General features: G+C 39.6%; 1 protein-coding gene across 1 annotated transcript in view; it reads left to right on the top strand.

Annotated features, from left to right (window-relative positions):
- Positions 1-22,428, top strand: part of yaf2 (YY1 associated factor 2) — a 31,584-nt gene that overhangs the window by 4,846 nt on the left and 4,310 nt on the right. Inside the window, exon 3 of the mRNA XM_079552541.1 lies at positions 19,222-19,377. Coding sequence (XP_079408667.1) covers positions 19,222-19,377 — 156 coding nt within the window. The remainder of the gene's footprint in view (positions 1-19,221; positions 19,378-22,428) is intronic.

Raw genomic sequence — 22,428 nt, 5'->3', positions numbered from 1 at the left:
ACAGCCAAGTTTGAGTGAAAAAAATGTTCTCCATTGTGTAATTGGATGAACAATATCCCTCTCTCCTCTTGTCTTTTTTGTCAGCGTAGTATTTACTCTCACGGACAATTAATGAGTAAAAAAACGTAACTTGCTAAGACACCTGCAGTGGCGCTTATAGCCTCTAGGTGCATGAGTTACTTAGTTCTGCTTTAAGTTAGTCTACCTATTGATATTTGGGGTTTCTCTCAAAGGTTGCTTGTCCTGGATGTGTGCACTGTAAAGTAAACATTCATCATAAATGCACTTGCCAGAAAAATGACAATGATTCCAAATCTCAGGGATCTCTTATATTGAGCTAAATGACAGAAAGAACAGCTGCAAGAACTTTGTGTCTTTTCTGCTTGGTGACTAATTCAGGTTAAACCGAGGAAGCGCACGCAGCCACTATGTTAACTGCTTTTAATTAAAACAGTTCTCAACAAAGTCTTAATGGAGCACTAGGAAGGGATATCATGCAGCCTCATTACCTTAAGACTGCAGAAGTGAAAGTCACAGCAACGTTTTATCTCTCCGGTTCATTTGGCCGTGGTCCAGCTTTTAACAACCAATCAAGCTCATGGTTTTTATTCCCACATTAGCGAATACAGCAGGTTTGTACTTTAGGACTCTCACCTATAATCAACATGATCACATTTTATGATTTAGTGAAGCTGTCTCTCTGTCACGCTTTGAATTAAAGGCTGAATTATTACAAACCCTGTTCAAAACCCGATTTGGTCTCTATACGACCACTTTCACTCATGACATTTTGCATAATACAACCTGTTTTATAACTTTACTCTCTCGCAAATGCAATCACGTGTTTGTTCTCGTTCTCATTCTTCCTCCCTTCACTACCCGGCTCTTGAACTTAGCCGAGGGCGTCTACTGTTGACAGACTGACTGATGTGGAGGTTTCATCAGCTCAATACCTGAGCAGGCGCAGGGCATTCTGGTTAGATCTGTCAGCACACGGCACTTTCAGTAGTCTTTTATTATCAACTGCTGCACATGCTGCCCCTAACACACTTACGGTTTTAAGGTTTCTTGCTCAAAAATGGTTTCATTCTTGAATTTCAGAGTGACGTCTCTTTTTAAAAATGCTTATTTTCCCTATGGTTCAAATACATAAAACAAAAACAGAACAAAAGTCTGCATCACAATTTTCTTAGAGCCTATGGAGATCATGATTTTGGTTATATCATGATCCATTTAAACTCAGTAACTTCTGCTGGTTCACATTTCATTGTGATTGATAAACTCCACTTGTCACTCACACAGAAACTGACCTTTAGGGGTGAGGGAAAGGTAGACGGCATGTGTCTGTTTTCAAGCGTATGAGCTGCAGTAAACAGAAAAAACACCAAATATAAGACAAAACACTTTCTCCAAATCGATATTATCATGCCGATCAGATTATGATTTGAGTTTAACATCTTAATCTTTTATTTGGGAAACACAATTTTTCATTTTTAGCCATTTTCTGGTGGAATATGAACTTATTTATCACATACAAATAAAGTAAAGTCTGAATCGGGTCCATATGGATATTTTCTCACAGCAGATTGTTCAGTAGAAGTGAAAAAACGGCAGTCATAGCTAGCACTAGCTAGCGTTAGCATTAGCACGATGCTGACACGAAGCACCATGTTAGCATTCTCTGTTATTTATGTATTTATGGGCTGTTGAACCACTTTGCTCCTCTCCATGTCTTTGTATCTTTATTTAGTACAAAACTATACTCATAATTCAGCATTTGTTAAAGTAGTTTTGGAATAATTAAAGAAAGTTTAGATTTTTCCCCCTTAACTGTTTTCAAACATGACCATATATGGGCGATTCCAGAGATGCCGTCTGTATCTATCGCCATATTGACCACATCGACTATACACACTGTAGTTAGCTGTGGATGTAACAGGTGCATCCTTGGTTAAGAGATGTCTTTGATGCATAGAAAGGTCTTGTTGTTTGTGCGTCCTCCTAAAATCACAGTCATACACAGTTTCTATATTGACATTTTTTTTCCCGTGCACTATTCGATCCAGAGCTTGACATTATTCATTTGGTCGCCATCAGAATCAGAACATTATCACCATTCCAGTACATTTGATATTTTGTATTTCTCGAGTAGGAATCTGCCGGTGCGAGGCTCTTTCATTTGTGCTTTATGAGCTGCACTGGTTGGAATCCACAATCCAAGGCCAATAAGCACTCCATCTGCTAAAAAACCTATATTTCACACAGAGTAAGTGCATTTCATTGGCCGTAATACTTTTGAATTGATTTACTATGTGAGGATGTCGCGAAATATGAGACAAAGATAATCCTACCCCTGAGGTCACAACTATAAGACTTCCTTATCAGGGTTTTATGCCCGTATAGTGAAATAGATACAAGTGCCGCTTTGTAGAATAATAAGAATAACAATATATTGTATTGCAAGGACCTGGTGGATGAACAATAACTCGCAAAATTGTTCAGCTAAATCTGCTTTAGATGCACGTACAGATGCAGCCTACAGAATATAAACCAGTTAGTTTAACATCCTCCTGTGATGTATTGTAGCTTCTTCGATATGGATATTCAATCACCTAGTGTTACAGTAACAAAAGAGATAATTCCACACCTTGCTGAAATTGTTTATTTGTATAAAATCAACGTTTCAGTCCTGAGACTTTCATCAGACGAAGCGTTCATTTTTGACAGAGTGCGTCATTATCAGACAAGCATTTTCTTTTTCCACCGTTTGATTTTGTAAGCTCTGTTGCTGCACTGAAAACCACTCGTTTTTCATTTGCTGGGAAACAAATTGCTGTTGCATAAGTTGTTCTACTCGACTGCGATGATTTTAGGGATGTGTGGCATCGATGCTCGGCTCGCGTCTTTTTGTTTTTCCTAACGTGGAAGTGAAAGGGCATTGTTTTCAGCGCAGCTTCACGTTTACCTTGCCTGCACGCTGAATTCTCGTGGCATTTGCGAGAATCCATCTTGAGCCGTTCCCAAAAGGGGGCTGGGCCGATAGACACTAATTAACATCATGACGACCACGAAAACATGAGGTCTGCTGCTACACACTCAGAAACACATGTGACATTTTTCAAAAGTAAATATTTAATGGATGTGCGGTGAATCTATCACCAGCAAATGATGCTCCAGAACTGGGTCCTCTCCCCGAATGATTCAAGCTGGAACAATCCCAGATTGATATGAGTGCTAATGTTATTGGCATTGTAATATCAGTCTGACTCGTGCCTGTTTAGCACCACGCCTTCAATGCAGTCATTGTCAAGTCACATGACCTTGTCAACCACATCTGTCTTCAGCTGTTAATTCATGCATGTGCTTTCTTATTCGCGCTTTTAAATATCAGAAAACATGCTGTTGTCCTTTCCCCAAGTGCTCTGGTTTATGTGCAAGAGCCAAAGACATGATTTCTCATTTAAAGCCCGTTCGTGTCATGGCATTAAATAAGAGTCTAACTTTGATGTATTCGTGAATTCTTTCGGGGTGGATGATGTAACATTTGAATCATGCTCTGACCCTGCGATGATATACCATTCCGGAGATAATTCACTTTTGCTTGAATTATGACAATTTGAAAAGGGTTCAAAGAAAATAAAAATGTTGAACCATACAACCCATCTCTTTGATCACAAGTACAAGCATGAAAAGCATTTTTTTTTTAGGTATCAAAACCGTATTTAACTCTACATCACACACACTTGTAGGGACATTTCAGGATTTTTGACATAGGGCCTCATATCCTAGTTATCCAGAGTGTTGCTTATTTCTGGAGATATTTTTTTTGTAATTCAAGCAGTTCTTTTATTTGAAGAGTTTCGTGGCGCTAGGCTAATGCAAGGCTAGCGCATTTCTACGACATCATCTAGCCTGCATTAAAACAGTCTGACACGCTCCACAGAGCACCTGAGGCAAATCACTTATAACGCCAGACTAACGATATAAATGTCTGTGTCGATAGAGTAATTTTAACCATTTTGCATTTAAAATACCTTATATTCGAGCAGCATCAGCTTCGTGATTGTATAAGCTACACAGCGGCGGAGTGATCTGCTAGAACATAGTCCCTCAAAATGTGATCATTCATGTGATGCAAGGTCAGTTATATTCCAAAAATTATTCGACACTAACTAAGATAACTAGGAAATTAGGCCGTATGTCAAAAATCCTGAAATATCCCTTTAAACCCACACCGCATAGAATTTTACCCAATACATAAAATTGAAATACAAGCATTTATTTTATGACAGATATTTTCACCATTGAAAAATGCCTCATAAATGTACAAGCAAACATTTTTGAGGCTCACCCCTCCTCAGATATGACTGTAAACTTTACCAGGAGTGGGTACGTCTCCAGCTCGTTTCCATGGAGATGTGACAAAAGGCAGTAGAATTCGAGATTCAAACAGACTAGGTCCTCATCCAAATCCATTCTTTGATTACCCACTGCAGTAATAGCATTTTCTGTGTTGAGCTGGTCATTAGGAGCATGTTTTGTACACAGTATAGTCCAAAAAATGTTACGCAGTGTACTTTTAAATTATTTTCGATATTATGTCTTTGCAGAGAACAAAATATCCTGAAATGTTTCTGCATTTTAGAAACCCGCTAAGACGTCTGCAAACACGTTCTCAAATGCACTCTTCTTGTCTTTGTTTACCACTGCATATTTTAGTCACATTGCAAACAGCTTGATGCCCCTGAACGTTCGAAATGTCCGCTGTTAGAAACATCTAAATTGTGTACGAGACAGCCTGTGTCCAAAAAGAATTCGTGGAGCTCAAACATACAACTGAGCACTGGACCGAGTGATTCATTGCAGCAATCATTTAATATGAATCTATACATAAACTTACATACGCTTCATGTGATATTCCGTAATTGCGTGGAAGCATTGCAGGGAACGGCGTCATTACCGGGGTTCAAAGGAGTTAGTAATTAGCTGGTAGCTTTCTTTATACAGTTTATAGAGTCTAATTTACAATCCAAAGCATTTGTTTCACGTTTGGTCAGCCTGTCGCAATTGTCATAATGTCCAAGTCACGCGTTGGCCTTGGCAGTGGCGTCGCATTCAAACTTAAAGTGCACACAGGGGACAATGGGAGCTGGCTGTTATCACGTCAGAGCTGCCTAAGATTATGGCGACGTGATAGGCCTGTAATTACCGCTGCGACACTGATGTACTGCGCTCCCCGTGTGTGTGTGAGTGTGTGTGGTCAGAGTGAGGGCCGAGAGGGATACAGGAGGTGTCATAAACCACAGGACATGCAAGCCATCTGTCCGACTCACACACACCGCGCTGTGGAGAGACGTGCACGGGCAGGAGGAAAAGCGGCATTAATCAGTGGGTTACTTGGAGAGGTTCCCAGGAGCAAACCACCTCGCCGATAGAACATTTTTTGGAAGATGAATTGCATGAATAAGGCCAACGCTACATACCTGAAGATGCAGCAGTGTTTGGAAAGGAGAATGAAAGAAAAATGTCTTCCTTGACAAGCGAGGTGACGATAAGATCAGTGTTGACAGGTTTTAAGCTGATTGTGAATGTTTTTTTTTTGCATAGGGAAGCCTTTGCTCCGGAGAGGTGCCTATAGAACATAGAGTGAGAACCAGATGTTTACATACGCTATTATTAAATGACTATACCTTTAAACAATTTGGGAAAGCCCATGTCCTCGGAAGCATGTACAAGTCTGGTTTATCTAGCTCCCGCAAATGCACACTTCACCCTACTTGCCTCCAGTGTCTGCGTACATTGGTGTATGAATGAGAGTGTGTTTGGGTGACTGGTTCCTTACTGTAAAGCGCTTTGGGCCTGATAAAGGTTGAAAAGCACTATATAAGTTGAGTCCATTTACCATTTACCTTCCTTGCAATTTCAAGGCACTTGAAGGTTCATTGGTTCAAACAATGATCCAGTCATCATACAGATCAGAAAGAAGGCGGGTTCTGTGTCCTAGATATGAACGTGCTGTGGTCTGAAAATGTGAATATCAACCCAAGAACAAATACAAAATACCTGGTGAAGATACTGAAACTGGTAAGAGTTTGTCATTTTACTCTGGTTCTCTGCCAGGAAGAAGCTCTTACTCTAAAAGAAACATCAAAAAGTCAGTTTGGAGTTCGATGTTTATTTTTGGACACATACCCTGTGGTCTGCATTTTTTGGCCATAATGACCATTGTCACGTTGACCATTGTCACACAAAAAGGGGGAATCTTACAAGCCTGAGAACACCATCCCAACTGTGAAATACGGGGGTGGCAGCATCATGCTGTGGGGCTGTTTTGCCCATCGGGAGGGACTTGTGCACTTCACAAAATAGATGACATGAATAAAGTACCCTGTGTAGAAATATAGGAGCAACATCTCAAGACATCAGCAAGACAGAGTGCACCCAAGGTGCCCAACAAATGTGGCTCAGTTACACCAGTTCTGTTTGGAGGAAGGGACCAAAATTCCTGCCAACTATAGTGAGAAGCTTGTGGAAGGAAATCCAAAAGTTTGATGCAAATTATACAGTTTAAATGCAATGCTACAAAAACATTAATGAAATGTATGGGTTTGTAAAAAGTAATAATAAACCATGTGGAAAATTCTATCTCTCATTCTTCTGGCATTTAGCAAAGACAAATATTTTTTTAAATTCTAATTGACCTAAAAAAAAAGTAATGTGTAAATGTAAACATCTGGTTCTCACTGTATTTTTACTGGTGAAAATGGAGCACCCGGGGAAAGGGAGGACGTGCAAACTCCCCAGAAAGATCTCACTTAAACTGACCATTAAACCAAGAACCTTCTGGGAGGCAACAACACCACTATTGTTACTTTGAGGAGACCATTTAAAGAGCTAAGTGTCCCTGCATCAACCAAACGCACTGTCACTGTGTCACTAGGTAGGACACCAAATACAAACCTATTAATTTGATAGAATAAATGTAAAACAAGACTAATATTCCGCAACAGCCTTTATGCCTGAACTTTCAAAACTGAGCATGATCCTCTGTCGTACATTTTGTGATATTTTCCATGTGATGACTAAAAAACAGTGTATTTGAAATAGAAAAACTCTACATATCAAACAGGCCAACATCACGTTGTAGTAAAAATACCTCCACCTACTGCAGTGCACCTGACCTCCAGTCTTTTCTGCGCTCACACAAACACCTCTCCTTCTCAAGTAACGCCAACAACACAGGGCACAGGTTCACACAAAGACGATCTCTCGCGTTCGCATGGATCGAGTTGGTGTTCGCAGTTTGAAGTTTGGTTCAGATATGATAGTGTTGTTTTTTTAGCTCGGTGAAGGGCACTCTGCATTGGGCTGATCTTGCTAGTTATTTTTCTTGCTAATTTTGTGCTAAATGCTCATCTATCCAGTCACAAAAGATCTGGATTTTTAAAAAGCAATAACATAATTTGTTTTGGTTTCCCCTCAAAGCATACTGTATGTTATTAGAGCTATGAGAAGATGTTGATGAATTGTGTAATTTACTATTCTGTGTGCCTTGTCTATAATGTTCTGGATTCACTCCAAATTTGAGAGAAATGAAAATTGCTTTTGGGTAATTCTCTCCCACCGGAGTAATGGTCAGTAGGTTAAGTGCCTTAGTGCGGATGTTTAAATTCATATGGTTGGATTTCTTAACAAGTCAGAGATTGTGATTTTTATCCATTTGCAGCCCCTGATCGTGTCACACATTTCCACTCAGCTCCTCTGTCCTTGTCACTTGTGCTTCATCGAGTGTTTCCACCTCTCAGTCTGTGAGCAGGGCCCCAAGGCGGGCTGTGAGGTCGACGGGTGCACAGGGGAGTGAGGGGCGGAGAGTGCCTGTGACATTTTTACCACAGGGTCAGCCAGAGTTCCCCCCTCAGACTACTGTGTGTGTTTGGGATCAGCACTGAGTAGTTTAAGTTCATTGGAGCTAATCTAATCAAAGCTCTGGACATGTTTGCCTCGGGCTGCAAGAGCTATGAAAACCTTTAAGGGGGCGGAAGTGTAACACTTTAGGTGGTACTCTGGGTCATATGCAATTTTAGACTTGAGGCAACACGTTTGTGAAATGAAACGTCTCACAAAATAGTAGAAAACTAGATAGAGCAGACGAGCTGAAAACCTCTGGGTTTGATGTGGTTTATACTAGGGCTGGGATGATACGCTTTTGTTGCGATTCAATACATACAGTATCATGATTAGGGCCCGACCAATATTATCGGCCGATATTAGGATGTTTTCAATATCGGCTATTGGCCAAAATCGACCGATAAAAAGGCTGATATCTCCAAAAGTGATAGAGACTTCCCGTTTTCAGCACCGAAAAGAGCTCAGTCAGATTTTGAAGCTCTCCTCCAGCTTCCTAGGCCTCAGGGGAGTGGAGAAACATTGACATTGTTTGTGCACCTATTTTACATATTTTATGTTATAAATGTTTGTGTATAATTTCGGAACCATAAGAGATCGAGACTTATGTTTTGGAATGTACTGACTTTTTTTTCATTCAATCAAGTTTTGACATTTAGAAGCTTCATACACAGGATTATAGATGAGACATTTCTAAAAATTTGGCCAAAAATATCGGCCAATCAAAATACCCATAATCATTTAGTTTAGTTTATTGCAAGGACAGTGTGCAGTTACTTTAAAAACATGGCTGCACCAGATTTAGCACTATGGAAAAACCCACATCGGTCTATATATTTACATGATTGAAACCTTTACTATAATAATAAAGGTTTAACTTTAGGCTATTTAAGATATTTAAAAAAAACATCAAATTAAATTGCTTAAAAGATCGGCTCATATCGGTATCGGACCCCGAAATTCCATATCGGTCAGGCCCCAATCATGATAGCCTGGCCAGCCACTCCACAATCAAATCTTGAAACATTTTTTATCGATCCAATCACAGACCACTTATATTTACTTCTCTGCAAAAGTAACTGAGCTCTATTATGCCTCGTTAATGGACAAGCTAATTATTGAGTTAAAAACAAATCTGCACGAAAAAGCGCTCTCTCAGAATGTTGGAGTAAACACAAGACTGTTTTAGCTGCATAATCCCCAAAGCTCTCGGAACCAGCGTTTACTTTCAGTCGAGGACACAGCTGATCAGCCAACAATAGGCTGCACGACACGGCAAACTGAGAAGGAAACAGAGTGCACTGTACTTAAACAACTGATCCCACACCTTTAAGCAGAAGACAATGGACAAACAACAACAATTTACTTAACGCATAAGGTTATCAGAACATATCCTGGCTAACGTTGCCGTTAACAACAGTAAATAAATATCTCTGCACTGACATCATTTAATCCACAGGGTGGTACGAGCTAGGAGGTCGCAGGTTCATTCCCCCAGGCCAGACGGGGCCTTCGTGTGTGGCGTTGGCGTGTTCGCTGCGTGTCTGCGCAGGTTTGATTGAGTTGCATATTAAAACATGCACCGCAGTCCTCAGCAGTTGAGAATCATTGTTTTCCATGAGCTTTGATAACTTTTCGCTTAAGAAGGATTTTTGAGCCAATATCCATGGATTTCCTCTTCCAAGGACATATTTTAATCCCATACAGCTTGCATTTTATAGTTTTAGACTCCATTTACTGCTGTAACCTCCTGTAAATATTGATCCAAACAACACTCTGTATTAATGTACTAAAAGGCTGTTACATCAGGCACAGAACGAACGGCAGATCAATAGAGACTCATACACAGATGGAGGTAAGCGTTCTTCTCTTTCGTGGATTTCTTTTCCTCTTCTCTTTTTAAGTTTATTGTTGATTTTTTTTGTATAGTCAACTTTTCATCAAAGGCTAAAACATCTGAAATAAATATGTTTTTGTTGCGTCATTTTCCTGTGGGACCAAAGTGTTACGTCTTGAACCATTAGGAGGAACACACTTAAAACCAGTTTGAATTACACTCTTTGACATCTGTGTGTGCAGTTAAAGGGATATTTCAGGATTTTTGACATAGGGCCTCATTTCCTAGTTATCCAGAGTATTGCTGATTTCTGGAGATATTCTTTTTGTAATTCAAGCAAGGCTAGCGCATTTCTACGATATCAGCCGGCCTGCATTAAAAACACTTATAATCACTTATAACGCCAGACTAATGATGTAAATGTCTGTGTCGATAGAGTAATTTTAACCATTTTGCATTTAAAGGACCTTATATTTGAGCAGCATCAGCAAGTTATGTAGCGGTGGAGTGATCTGCTAGAAAATAGTCCCTCAAAATGCGATCATTCATGTGATGCAAGGTCAGTTATATTCCAAAAATGATTCTATCGACACAAACGTTTATATTGTTAGTCTGGCGTTATAAGTGATTTGCCTCAGGTGCACTGTGGAGTGGGTCAGTTTTTAATGCAGGCTAGCTGATACCATAGAAATGCACTAGCCTTGCACTAGCCTAGCACCACGAAACTCTTCAAATACAAGAACTGCATGAATTACACAAAAAAAATATCTCCAGAAATTAGCAACGCTGGATAACTAGGAAATGAGGCCCTATGTCAAAAATCCTGAAATATCCCTTTAAAGCTTTGTGCTCATAAAGGAAAAAGAAAAAGATAATATAAAGAAACAAGCTACAACCGCTAACCAACTGTTTAGCTCAAATCGTTCACTCGTGCCGTCTGCTCTGCTTTCACACCGGTCTGAACTGGTATGAAAAATCCGTTTAAACCGTTTCGGGTAAAGAGAACGCAGAGCTTCACCAGTCGAGCTTTTATTTTTGGGTGCTGACACATTCGCCCCCCCAGGCTTCACAATTACCACACTCTATATTTTCTGACAGTGGCATGAAAAGTGAATCCACGCACTACATTATTCATAGATAAACTTTTTACATCAAGTTACCTATCCAGAAAATATTTACTTTATGAAAAATCTTGCCTTTTGAGCCTCAACCAGACCCAAACTAGATCTACATACACCGACACCACAGCTAATCAAACTCACAAGTGTAAAGAGGTGCGGAAAGTTTTAAAGGTAAATGATGCAACTATATCTCAGAGGAAATGCCTCGTCCGCTCTGCGAATAAACAACTGTCTTGAAAAAAGATGGAAACGATTTGCTGTGTGCAGAGATTCAGACGCTCCTGCATTCAAAAGGGTTCAGGTTTATGTTGGGTATTATTTTGTTTTTACTATCAGCTCTGCTAAACCTATTTACTGCTGCTTGTCAGACTATAAAGAAACATGTACCCACATATCAGAAAATACCCACAGAACAAGCATTACAGACAACTCTTATTCCCAGAGCATCAGACACAACAAGGCAAAGGTTAAACTGACTCTATAAACGGCAGCCAAACAGCTACATAACACCATTTAAAGGAATGGCCACCGCTTTTCCATACTGAGATATGTTCCTACCTGAGCTTAGACGAGTTCATGTGTACCTGTCTGGTCTTTGTGCGTGTGCTCAGTCATGCAAAAAGACCAGAGATGTTGTTAGCATTTGGCCTCTCCTCCTCTGCTCTATGGGGCCAAACGTTGTGAAGTTAGAAGCGACCAAGCTCTTCCACGTTTCCCTATTTAAATACGGTTACGTGAGTAGTTACATGATCACAAAATTAAACATGTTGATTTTCTAAGCGGGAGAAAAGGGGAACTATATTGTAAGGCGTAATAACACCTGAGGAGCACTTTGACGTCCGTGCAGTAAAGTGAAAAGAAATTACTGCGGCTCAGGTAAGAACATATCTCAGTATGGAAAAACGGTGGCCTGTTCCTTTAAACAGCAGATTATTAGAACATGTTTGTAGAAGTCTACGATAGATTATACAGATTAAAAACCTTGGATATTTTGTTGTTTGTATAGTATGCTACATTGCATAATAGGTGGCGTTCACGATTTAGAATGTGATAATGTCATAATGTCAGGTGGAGGGCAGGGCCAATACAACTCAATGGGAGAAATGCAGTTTTTGTAAGAAATCTCCAAAACGAAAATTGACAAATGTTTTTCCTCATCAGTATTTGATCGTGATTGGATTCACAAACCTGTGATAGTATTTTTATGCCTGCAAGTCCTTTATATTGGACAACATCACGGTCATGTTTTCGCATATTGTCACCACTTTTTGACGTTTTTCAGAGAAAATGATTGGACATTAGTTCATATGTGCTGACAGAGGAGATAGTGAACTTTGTGACAGTTTTTGTTTCATGTGGATTCCTCCAGTAATGACTGAGATATGAGCCAAAAAAACAAAGACATAAAAATATGCATTTTGTCAGTTACCGCAGTTACCATAGTTACCGTCAGTTGCTCCACCTCAATGTTAAACTATCGGCTCTTTAGAAAGTTGTGATGTCACATGAACGCAGCCTTTGCGATTTGCTCATTGCGAGCAGCCATAGTGTGATTTCGATACGCATATGATGAATGTTTCAGCCCAACCTTTACCGCCGGTTAAGAGACACTGGAATAGAATATGTCAAAACTAAAAGCAAATTACTTGTGCGAAGAGGCTTATAAAAGCTTTTTTTTTTAGTTGTCAGCACTTGTTCAGAATGGTGCTGACACGTCAGACACGTTTGGGAATCTCTCCATCTCCACTACCAACAGTTATGTAGGCCAGGAGACCCATTTGCATTTCATGTTCTGCGAATGAAATGAAATAACGGGAAAAAAACTCTGGTCTTGATGGCTCTCTTTGAAGCTTTTCTCAAATTTAGGTCACCCTCGAATTACTAAACAACGTCTTATGCCCCAAGAACAAGTCAGCTGTAGTTTGTATTCACTGAAAGGGAGATTGGGAAAGCCACTAAATTTAACTAAATAGGCCACCGTGGCTCTTTTGTCAAACATTTTGGGCCAGGTGCTCCTGCTAATGTTTGGATGGATTGAGTTCAGTGCATTCGTACACCGTGTGCTTGTGGTACAAACCCACGCTGAAGGACAGTTGATTAAGCGCATCTGAGCCAACTTTGTTGTTGCAGGTTTTTCTCTTTTTTTGTCAGAGTTCACACAGAGGTCAGCACGCTCGGATAGGGCTTTATGGAGTGTGAATAGAGGAGAATGTGGATTTGAAAGCGCGGCGGTGGTGTGGTCGTAATGGAGGTGTGATAGAGGTAACATTATACAGGCTTGTGATGTATAATTGAGTTGCGGCAGGTGGATTACAATTGTTGCGCTGGTTTTCTGGTGTTGCTGGATGAATATAGTGATTATTTAGTGCATCGTCAGGGGCAGCAGTTGTGTCTAGCGTTAGGATGTTTGGGAATCAGTAGGATATTGGTTCAAGCCCAGCAAGAACGTAGTACTATTTAGGGCTGTGCAATTAATCAAAATTCAATGACAATTTCGATTATTACACTTAACGATTACAAAATTTGCATAATCAATTTTTGTTTTCATTTTTGTTTTATTCAATTTTTTTTTTTTTGTCATTTTTTTTTATTCAATTTTTTTTCATTTTATTTTTTATTCAATTTTTTATTTTATTTTTTGCAAAGCAGACTTGCATTATTTCATGGCGCTGGGATTATTTTCCCTTCACATTTCACATGCCATGGCTCATGCTTTTGCCTGGCATAAAAACAAACAGCGCTGTGTGATGATGTCATCAGGCCGCGCTGCTCAGTTTACTTGCGCAGGTGTGAGGGCTGGCCAGCAGGGGGCAGGCGTGAAACAGAGACCTCTCCTCAATCGTGACATAAGTTCAAATCCTTTGTACTTTTATGACAGTTCAGAAAACAGAAAATATTCAGCATAGTTTTTTTTATTAAAGGGATATTTCAGGATTTTTGACATAGGGCCTCATTTCCTAGTTATCCAGAGTGTTGCTGATATCTGAAGATATTTTTTTCTTAAATTCATGCAGTTCTTATATTTGAAGAGCTTCGTGGCGCTAGGCTAGTGCAAGGCTAGTGCATTTCTATGGTATCAGCTAGCCTGCATTAAAAACAGTCTGACACACTCCACAGTGCACCTGAGGCAAATCACTTATAACGCCAGACTAACCATATAAATGTCTGTGTTAATAGAATTATTCTAACTATTTTGCCTTTAAAATAACTTACATTTGAGCAGCATTGGCTTCGTGGTTGTATAAGCTACACAGCGGCGGAGTGATCTGCGAGAAAATATTCCCTCAAAATGCAGTAATTCATGTGATGGAAGGTCAGTTATATTTCAAACATGATTCTATCGACACAAACATTTATATGATTAGTCTGGCGTTATAAGTGATTTCCCTCAGGTGCACTGTGGAGCGGGTCACTGTTTTTAATGCAGGCTAGCTGATACCATAGAAATGCACTAGCCTTGCACTAGCCTAGCGCCACTAAGCTCTTCAAATATAAGAACTGCATGAATTTAAGAAAAAAATATCTCCAGAAATAAGCAACACTCTGGATAACTAGGAAATGAGGCCCTATGTCAAAAATCCTGAAATATCCCTTTAATGAATATATAAATAAAATAAAGACTTTTTTTAAAAGGCAACAAATAATCGTTTGAATAATCGTGATTTCAATTATGACAAAAATAATCGTGATTATTTTTTTTTTCAATAATCGAGCAGCCCTAGTACTATTATCATTACCCACACCAGGGCTGTGCAAACAATACATTTGTATCGCACACTCTAAACCCACATTATCACAAACATAACTAGCAGAAAAAACAATAGAATAGTTTTGTTGACCACTCTGATCGTCTAATCTACTCCATAATAACCCTTTGCCTTTCGTCTTTCACTTGCATTGAGTTTCAGCTATTATGCTCCGTAAACTCTGGCTCATAATGGCGTCTGGCTCAGTCCTCCTCACGCCTCATCTGTTCAGTGGAGTCTGTGCACCTCTGTTTGCAGCTGGGGCTAGTTTCCGCATTTGCATTCATCATTTCCCAATAAAGTCTTTGTTCGTTTCTGTCTTCCAGTTTCCCTCTCTGTCCAGACACACCGAGAGTTGCATCTGTGCATGTTTGTACCCTCGATTTATAACACTGGTTCTGGTGTTAATGTGTTTGTGCAATGCTTGCTCCTACTAGGCCCTCAAACTGTGGGCTTAGTCAACAGATGGCCTTTTCAAGCACACTCGGCTCTGGGCTACACTTCTCGGTCCAAGAACACAGTCGCGCACACACACATGCACAGCCTCCTGCATGTAGAGCAGTGCCGGGGCCAGTTGCATAATGAATCGTTTTGAGGCGGATAGAAATGTGGCGTTTAGGAGGTTCGTCTGTTGGAAATGCTTAATGGTTTCCCGGTTTGAAGCCAGAGGCGAGGTGCAGTGTCCCCGTCCCACTGACCCTAATAGCACTGAGTTTAGTTTATTAGTTTGTTTTAATGCAGCTCTATTCGCCGACAGGTGCGTCTGCTCACACCCTCCTCCTGTCGGTCAGCGGGCTTTGACACTCAAGCAGCAGTTACCTACCGTCCCTCTGCCAGGCTATAAAACTGATAGAATTTAAAGCTGCCTGTGACCAATATTATAAAGATTATTTTATGAGATGTGTATTCATGTTTTCTGTTTATTTATTTATTGTAACATAACTTGGCTCAAGACAACGGACAGAAACAATAACAACGACACAATTTCCATTTGCTGAGAGCAGGGTTGATCCAAATGGCAGAACTGAAGCGAAAGAAAGATGTGACTGTATGTTCGGTCTGATGATGAACTGAGCTGTGAATGATGGTGCCGTGTGTTGGATTATGTAAAACGATTCGCAAAGTAAAGAAAATGAAAGAAATGGAGGGAGGTGTCGCGTGGCTGCAGCGGGTTTGAGCATGAGCAGAAGAAGATGAAATTGCATTTAGTTACAGAGTAAACACTTGCCTTAAAGGGGCTAGATGCAAGTTCGTCATTTTATACTCACTACTGCCACCTCAGGTCATACGTGTAACTGCACCTTCTATAATAAACACGTGCATAACGGCACTTGGGACCCGAATTAACACCTTTTTGAGTGACAGTGCGGGGTTTTAGAGGCAGTTGTGCCCCTTAAAACATTGTTGGAACATGTGGGGGGAGGAAAATACTTAATTTTAACATTAATTTAAACTCTGTATAGTCCCTTTAATGTGTGTTTTATGACATAATCTGTTACTATTGAGAGTTTTGCAATCTGAAAACTAAGAGTACTTTAACATTTGTTTCTCCCCTACACTGAACACGAGACAAACAAGCAGGCTAGAGCAGTTTTAAATACTTACGACTACTTTCTCTGAGTCTGACTACATTTCCTTCAATCTTGATTCCTGATCCACCCCCCTGGTACGTCCAGCTTTGGTCCATCTACCCCCCAGTGTTCTCCTTCGGTGACAAACCTGGGAGTTCTTATGTACTGCCATCTCCAATTTGGTGGTGAGGGGGAGCTTTTTCCAGGCCAAAGTAAAGCCCTTCTATTTGCAACGCCCTCTACTATGAACCTAATAAATCCCTTCTCCGTAGGCCTTCAGCTGGTACAGAGTGCCGCAGCTCGCCTTCTCTCAAACACTCCACATTACTCCTGTTCTCCAGGCTCTCCACTAGCTCCCTGTTGAGTTCAGGACAGAGTGCAAAGTCCTCATGTTCGTGTGGAGGAACATACTGTACGTCCATGGTCTCCTGCTTATCTCTCTGACCGACTGACTGTGCACCATCCTGTCAGGGCGCTGCGTTCTTCTGCTCAAACGTCTTTGGTGGTGGCCCAAGTCCAGTTAGAAGAAGTGAGGCGGTCGATTGTTTGCTGTGTGTGGATGGACCCAAGCTCTGGAACACTCCTGATAGTATGAAGTGTAGTATGTTGAGTGTACAGATGTCTTTCTTTGCATGGATAGTGTACAAATCAACTGTATTGGTCACATTACTATATGTTATGGCTCCGAATCTCCCATGTAAAGCACTTTCTTTCTTTTTGCAATTAACCATATTGTGTGTTGCAAATGCAGTGGTACAACAATTGGATTACATTTGTTTAGAGTTAAACAAATTCCTATTCAGACCATTTGAAATTGAAATGACATGCAAACACTGTTATCTCGGAGTGTCCTTCGAATTTTCCCAAAAACGGCAGGATGAGCCCTTTAAATGTCTCGCTGGGGCTGGTTCACGCGGGTTCCTCGTTCTCGCCTGTCACCTGGAGGTTTTATTTAGACATTTGTCCTCAAGCTGCTCATATTAAGGGTTGAACTATGCCATCGTGTAAGCAGTCCTGACACTGTTCCGTGTGCCGTGTGTTCACTGTAGTTTTACCTCATTAATCTGCATTATGGTGCCTCTTCTCCCGCGTATCTGTGGGTTATTGCCTTTTCCGTTCTCCTGTGTTGAAAAGTTCCTCTACAGCGATGATGAACGTTTACCATCAATTGTGTTAAAATTGTAACCTGAGATGAAACTTATTTGCATAGTATATGAGGGAGGAAGTACAAGTTGATTAAAAGGTGAATTATATATATTAAAAAATATATCAAAAATGTGGGATTGCATGTCCTAACCTAAAGCATAACTTAGCTTAATTTAGCACAGAAATTTACCACTTTACGTGGTACAAGCAACACATGACTCTGTTATGTCTTTCAAATGTTTCACAATACTGTATCACAACACGTATCATATCGGCCTCTAACTTTCGTAGTACGTATTGTACACATACACACAACGTACCCATTTATGATTTCACTTTATCCTATTGTAATTACGTTAATAATCATACAATTAGCAGCTAAGGCTGAACGATATGGACAACATTTCATATCTCAATATTCATGTCAGATATCTCGATATCGATGCGATACGATATAACTATGGGTTAGGTGAAAACTCAGAATTTTTCAGAAAAATAAAATCATAATACAAAAGAGTGCAGTTTTATTGATGAAAATCTATATCGTGTATATTTTGCTTTTTTGATTTTAATATTTGAAATGTTCAACGATTTATTTTTATTTTCCGATATTGATATCTTGAATGTTCATATCTCGATATCAAGACAATATCGATATGTCTTTCAGCCCTATTAGCAGCATCATAGTTTGATTTGCCTCATTGGCAAAAGAGAGTTTGTTCCACTTCAAAGCGGCTATTTTAACACAGACCAAACGTACAAAGCACTGTTTGAAGTGTTCATACGATTAACAGAAACGAAGCACAACATCAACGGTCTCGTTTCATGTGCGAGGTCTGGTACAAATCAAGTAATAAAAGGCAATCATTGATATATTTCTTTCAGATGGTTACCAATGCCAAACATTGTCAACATTACCAAAAGTCAGTAGTTTCATGTTCAAAAGCCACTTTAATATACAGTACATATTGTCCATGATCTTGCTACTTCCCAGTTGTCATTACCATAGTATTAATTTGTATACAATTTTCCTTTCTTTTTTTTTCTTTTCTTTTTTTTATGTACATTGTATTATGTAAGCCCTAAATAGTGTAGTGCAGGGGTAGGCAAGTCTGTGTCGAGGAGGGCTGATTTTCATCATTGCCAAAACACCAAGGGCCGAACCTCATCATTGTAGCTCAAAGTAAAGAACCATTTCCTGCAAATGCAAATGTTTTACATTATATACGACATATTGGGATTTTCGTCCAGGAAACTTAAGAAATACTTAAAGAATGTTTGTACTTAAACGGGTATTTCATCTCTTACTTGTATAACAATATTTCTTAAGATCACCCTGTGGGCCAGAGGTTCTATGCTGAAGGGCCGGATTTGGCCCCCGGGCCTGACGTTGCCTACCCCTGATGTAGTGCATTAAAAAGCCAGGGTGTAGACCGGACCAGTTGAAGAGGGCAGTAGCTCCCTATCAACAAACCCCCACCCCACTGCCCTAACAGCTGATTTTGTGAGTGACTACTTTCACTTTACGTGAACGAAAACACTGGTATTTCACATTTTCAAATCTTCATTTGTTTATTATTAAGGAATGTGCCAGGAATCACACACATTTTTACAACACAAGCTCTATTGAAAGTTGTACTCATTTCTTGTATCATGGCAATAAATATGTGTCAGCACTATTAGCAAATAATAAAAGAAAGACATGAGAGCAAAGTTGCGCCTCTTCATGTTGTTTCCCCTCTCTGTGTTCTCAGAATAGACACAAACCATTATTCTACCCTCTCCAGTGCATCATAAAACTCTGGCCTCATTGACCCTGTATTGCATCTCTCTCTGTCTCGCTCCCTCATGCGCGCCCTCTGGTGGTTGTGTTGCGTGCGGACGTCCCACATCAGGAAGCCCCGGCCGGTGTCCCAGCTGGTCACGCAGCAGCAGGTCACGCAGCAGTTCGTGTTGCCGTCGCAGCCGAAGAAAGAGAAGAAGGAGCGATTGGAGAAGGAGAAGGGCGACAGGGAGCCGGCGCTAAAGAAGAACAATCACAAGAAGATGAGGTAAACAAATTAGGGATCGAGACTCTCCTTGACAATGTGTACATCTGCTTTATATAGATAAATAGTTTAAACAGGCAAAACAGTCAACATCAGAATCAACATCACTTTATTCCCTGGTCATGCTTTTCAGTAACAGACCCACCATTTCTTGACCAAAGAGAAAAAAATGGAACAAAAATAAATCATCAAAACCAAAAGATGCTTCATAAAACGCACCTTAAAGAAATCTCACTCTAGTACTGGCTTGATGTGCCCTTTGTGGTTGTTGTGAAGCTAAACCGTTGACTGGACTGGGTTGGTTGAGTTGAGGACGTTTTGCTTCTATACACAGAAGCTTCTTCTTTCACATTCTGACCAACTCAACCAACCCAGTCCAGTCAACGGTTTAGCTACACTACAATGAATGCTTCCTGGATGGATGAGAGCCCTCACAAACATCTGCTTAGAAGTAGGGCAGTCAAGATAATTACTATATTGACTTACCGTTCAATAAATGACAGATAAACAAAACATTTGTGGGCTCAATATTTATCGCCTGTACATGTATTTGCACTTTTTACTCCCATTTTTCCAATTCAGTACTTAAACTGTAATGGTACATGATTATAATGTACTTTGAGCTTTATATTTATTACTCAAAGTAAGTTGTGTTTTATTGTATTTCATGTTTAGGATATTTCAAGAGAAAGTACTTTTCGGACAAAACTAATTTTCAAAGGAATAGGCCACTGTTTTTAAATACTGAGATATGTTCTTACCTTAGCTGAGACGGGTTGCCCTCAGTCACGTAAACAAAGCACAGATTCCGTTAGCATATAGCCTCTCCTAGCATAGGTATAGCTCCAAACTGAGGTGAAGTTAGTTGCTACCAAGCTCTGTCCATTTTTAAATATAGTTACATGAGCCTTTACACGATCCAAGTATAGTCACACAAAATTAAACATGTTGATTTTCTAGGTGGTTAAAGGAATAGGCCACCGTTTTTACATACTAAGATATGTTCTTACCTCACTTTAGACGTGTTAATATATCCCCGTTTGGTCTTTGTCCGTGCGCTCTGTCACGCAAACGGAGCACATACGCAGCCTCTCCCACATGTCATATAGCTCCAAAAAAGCTCACGATAGAAGCTACCAAGCTCTTCCACGTGTTCCCTATTTAAATAAAGTTACGTGAAGTGTTTTCATGCGAAGTATATTTCTTCAACAATATTTTTATTGAATTTTCTCAAAAAGCAGGAATTGTTTTACAGGCTTTGACAGAAGTACAAAATGTATCAGAGTATTTATGATAATAATAATAAAATATAAGTGTATGGAAGCGTACAAAACAGTGGCAGCCCGACCCAAGCATACCACAACAAACCAACCCCCCCCCCCCAAAGGTGCAGTAGTAAAAATTATGAGAAAAATAATTAATGAAATAAATAAAATAAAATAAAATAAAATCACTCCAAAACTCCAAATGCTATGCAATGCTTATGAAGTTACAAATCTCCACTTTCCATCAAGATATGTGACAGATCCACCCTTTCCAAATAAGTAATAAAAGGTTGCCAAATCTGATCAAATGAATCCCCTTTACCTTTCAAAATATAGGTTATTTTTTCTAATGCTAGAGCTGATGCCATTTCTCGTACCCAATGCCCTTCTTTTGGACATTCCATTTTTTTCCAGAAAAGTGCTATTAAACGTTTAGCGTGAAGTAGACCAAAATTAATAAGAGTTTTATAATTTTTGGGTATAAAAATATCTGTTGGATAAATTCCTAATATGAACAGTTTGGGATTTCTTTGTATTGTAATGTTTAGCATAGTATTAATAGCCTGTCCAATGCTCCCCCAGAATTCCTGTAATTTCTCACATTCCCACATGCAGTGATACAGGGTACCTTTTGCATTATTGCACTTTACACATGTATCTGGGATATTATTATCAAATGAATGTAGTTTGACAGGAGATATATATGTACGCATTATCCAGTTGACCTGTAAAAGTTGTAATCTTGTATTTACAGTCTGAGTATGGGCTTTTAAACACAGTGCTTCCCATTCGTCCAAAGAAATGTCCTCCCTAAGATCCTCTTTCCAAGCATTTAGTCTGTTAGCTGAGGATTCTGTAGATGAAATAATGAACAAATTGTACAAGTAAGAAACATGTCTTTTGGTATAAGGATATTCAAAAACAGCTTCTTCAAGAATTGAAAGGGGAGGCAAAGTTAACTTGTTATTTTGTGAGGTTGAAATAAAGTTTCTCACCTGTAAATATTTGAAAAAGTTAGAATTGGGGATATTAAATGTAGTTTTTATCTGCTCAAAAGACATCATTACACCATCATGGTATAGGTCTTCAAGTTTTCCAAGCCCCCTTTTTGCCCACATATGAAATCCCGGATCAGATAAACCAGGTTTGAACTTATTATTACCCCAGATAGGATTATAACGAGAAAAATATTTTTTTTGTCCCAGTACTGTATGAGTCTTATACCAAATGTTGATCATATTACCTACAATAGGATTTTGATTTCTCTTCCTAAGCTCTTTAATTGGTGCAGAGTACAGAAACATACTCAAGGGTAGCTCAATGTGAAATAAGGAAGATTCTATCTCGACCCAAGTTGGTGGTTGTTCAGAAAAGTAAAACATCATCATTCTCAATTGCGCTGCCCAATAGTACCACTCAAAGTTCGGAACTTTGAGCCCACCCCGGTCAAAGGGCAAGTAGAGCAGTGCTAATCGAAGTCTGTGACGCCTATTATTCCAAAGAAATTTTGTAATTATTGACTTTAATTTTGAAAAAAGACCTAGTGGAACCGGTAATGGGATATTTTGAAATAAATAGAGAAGTTTAGGAAGTATATTCATCTTCACAATGTTAATACGGCCAATTATAGATATAGGTAGATTTGACCATCTATCTATAGACTCGGTAATATTTTGGATGATTGGGTCATAGTTAACTTCGCTTATTTTATTAACATCTGGCACAATTTGAATTCCTAGATAAGTTACAGAATTTGTGAGTTTAAATGCTGAAAGTGTGTCCGAGAATG

Source organism: Gobius niger, assembly GCF_951799975.1.
Source record: "Gobius niger genome assembly, chromosome: 2".
Classification (NCBI taxonomy): Eukaryota; Metazoa; Chordata; class Actinopteri; order Gobiiformes; family Gobiidae; genus Gobius; species Gobius niger.
This window is presented reverse-complemented; position numbering and strand designations above follow the sequence as displayed.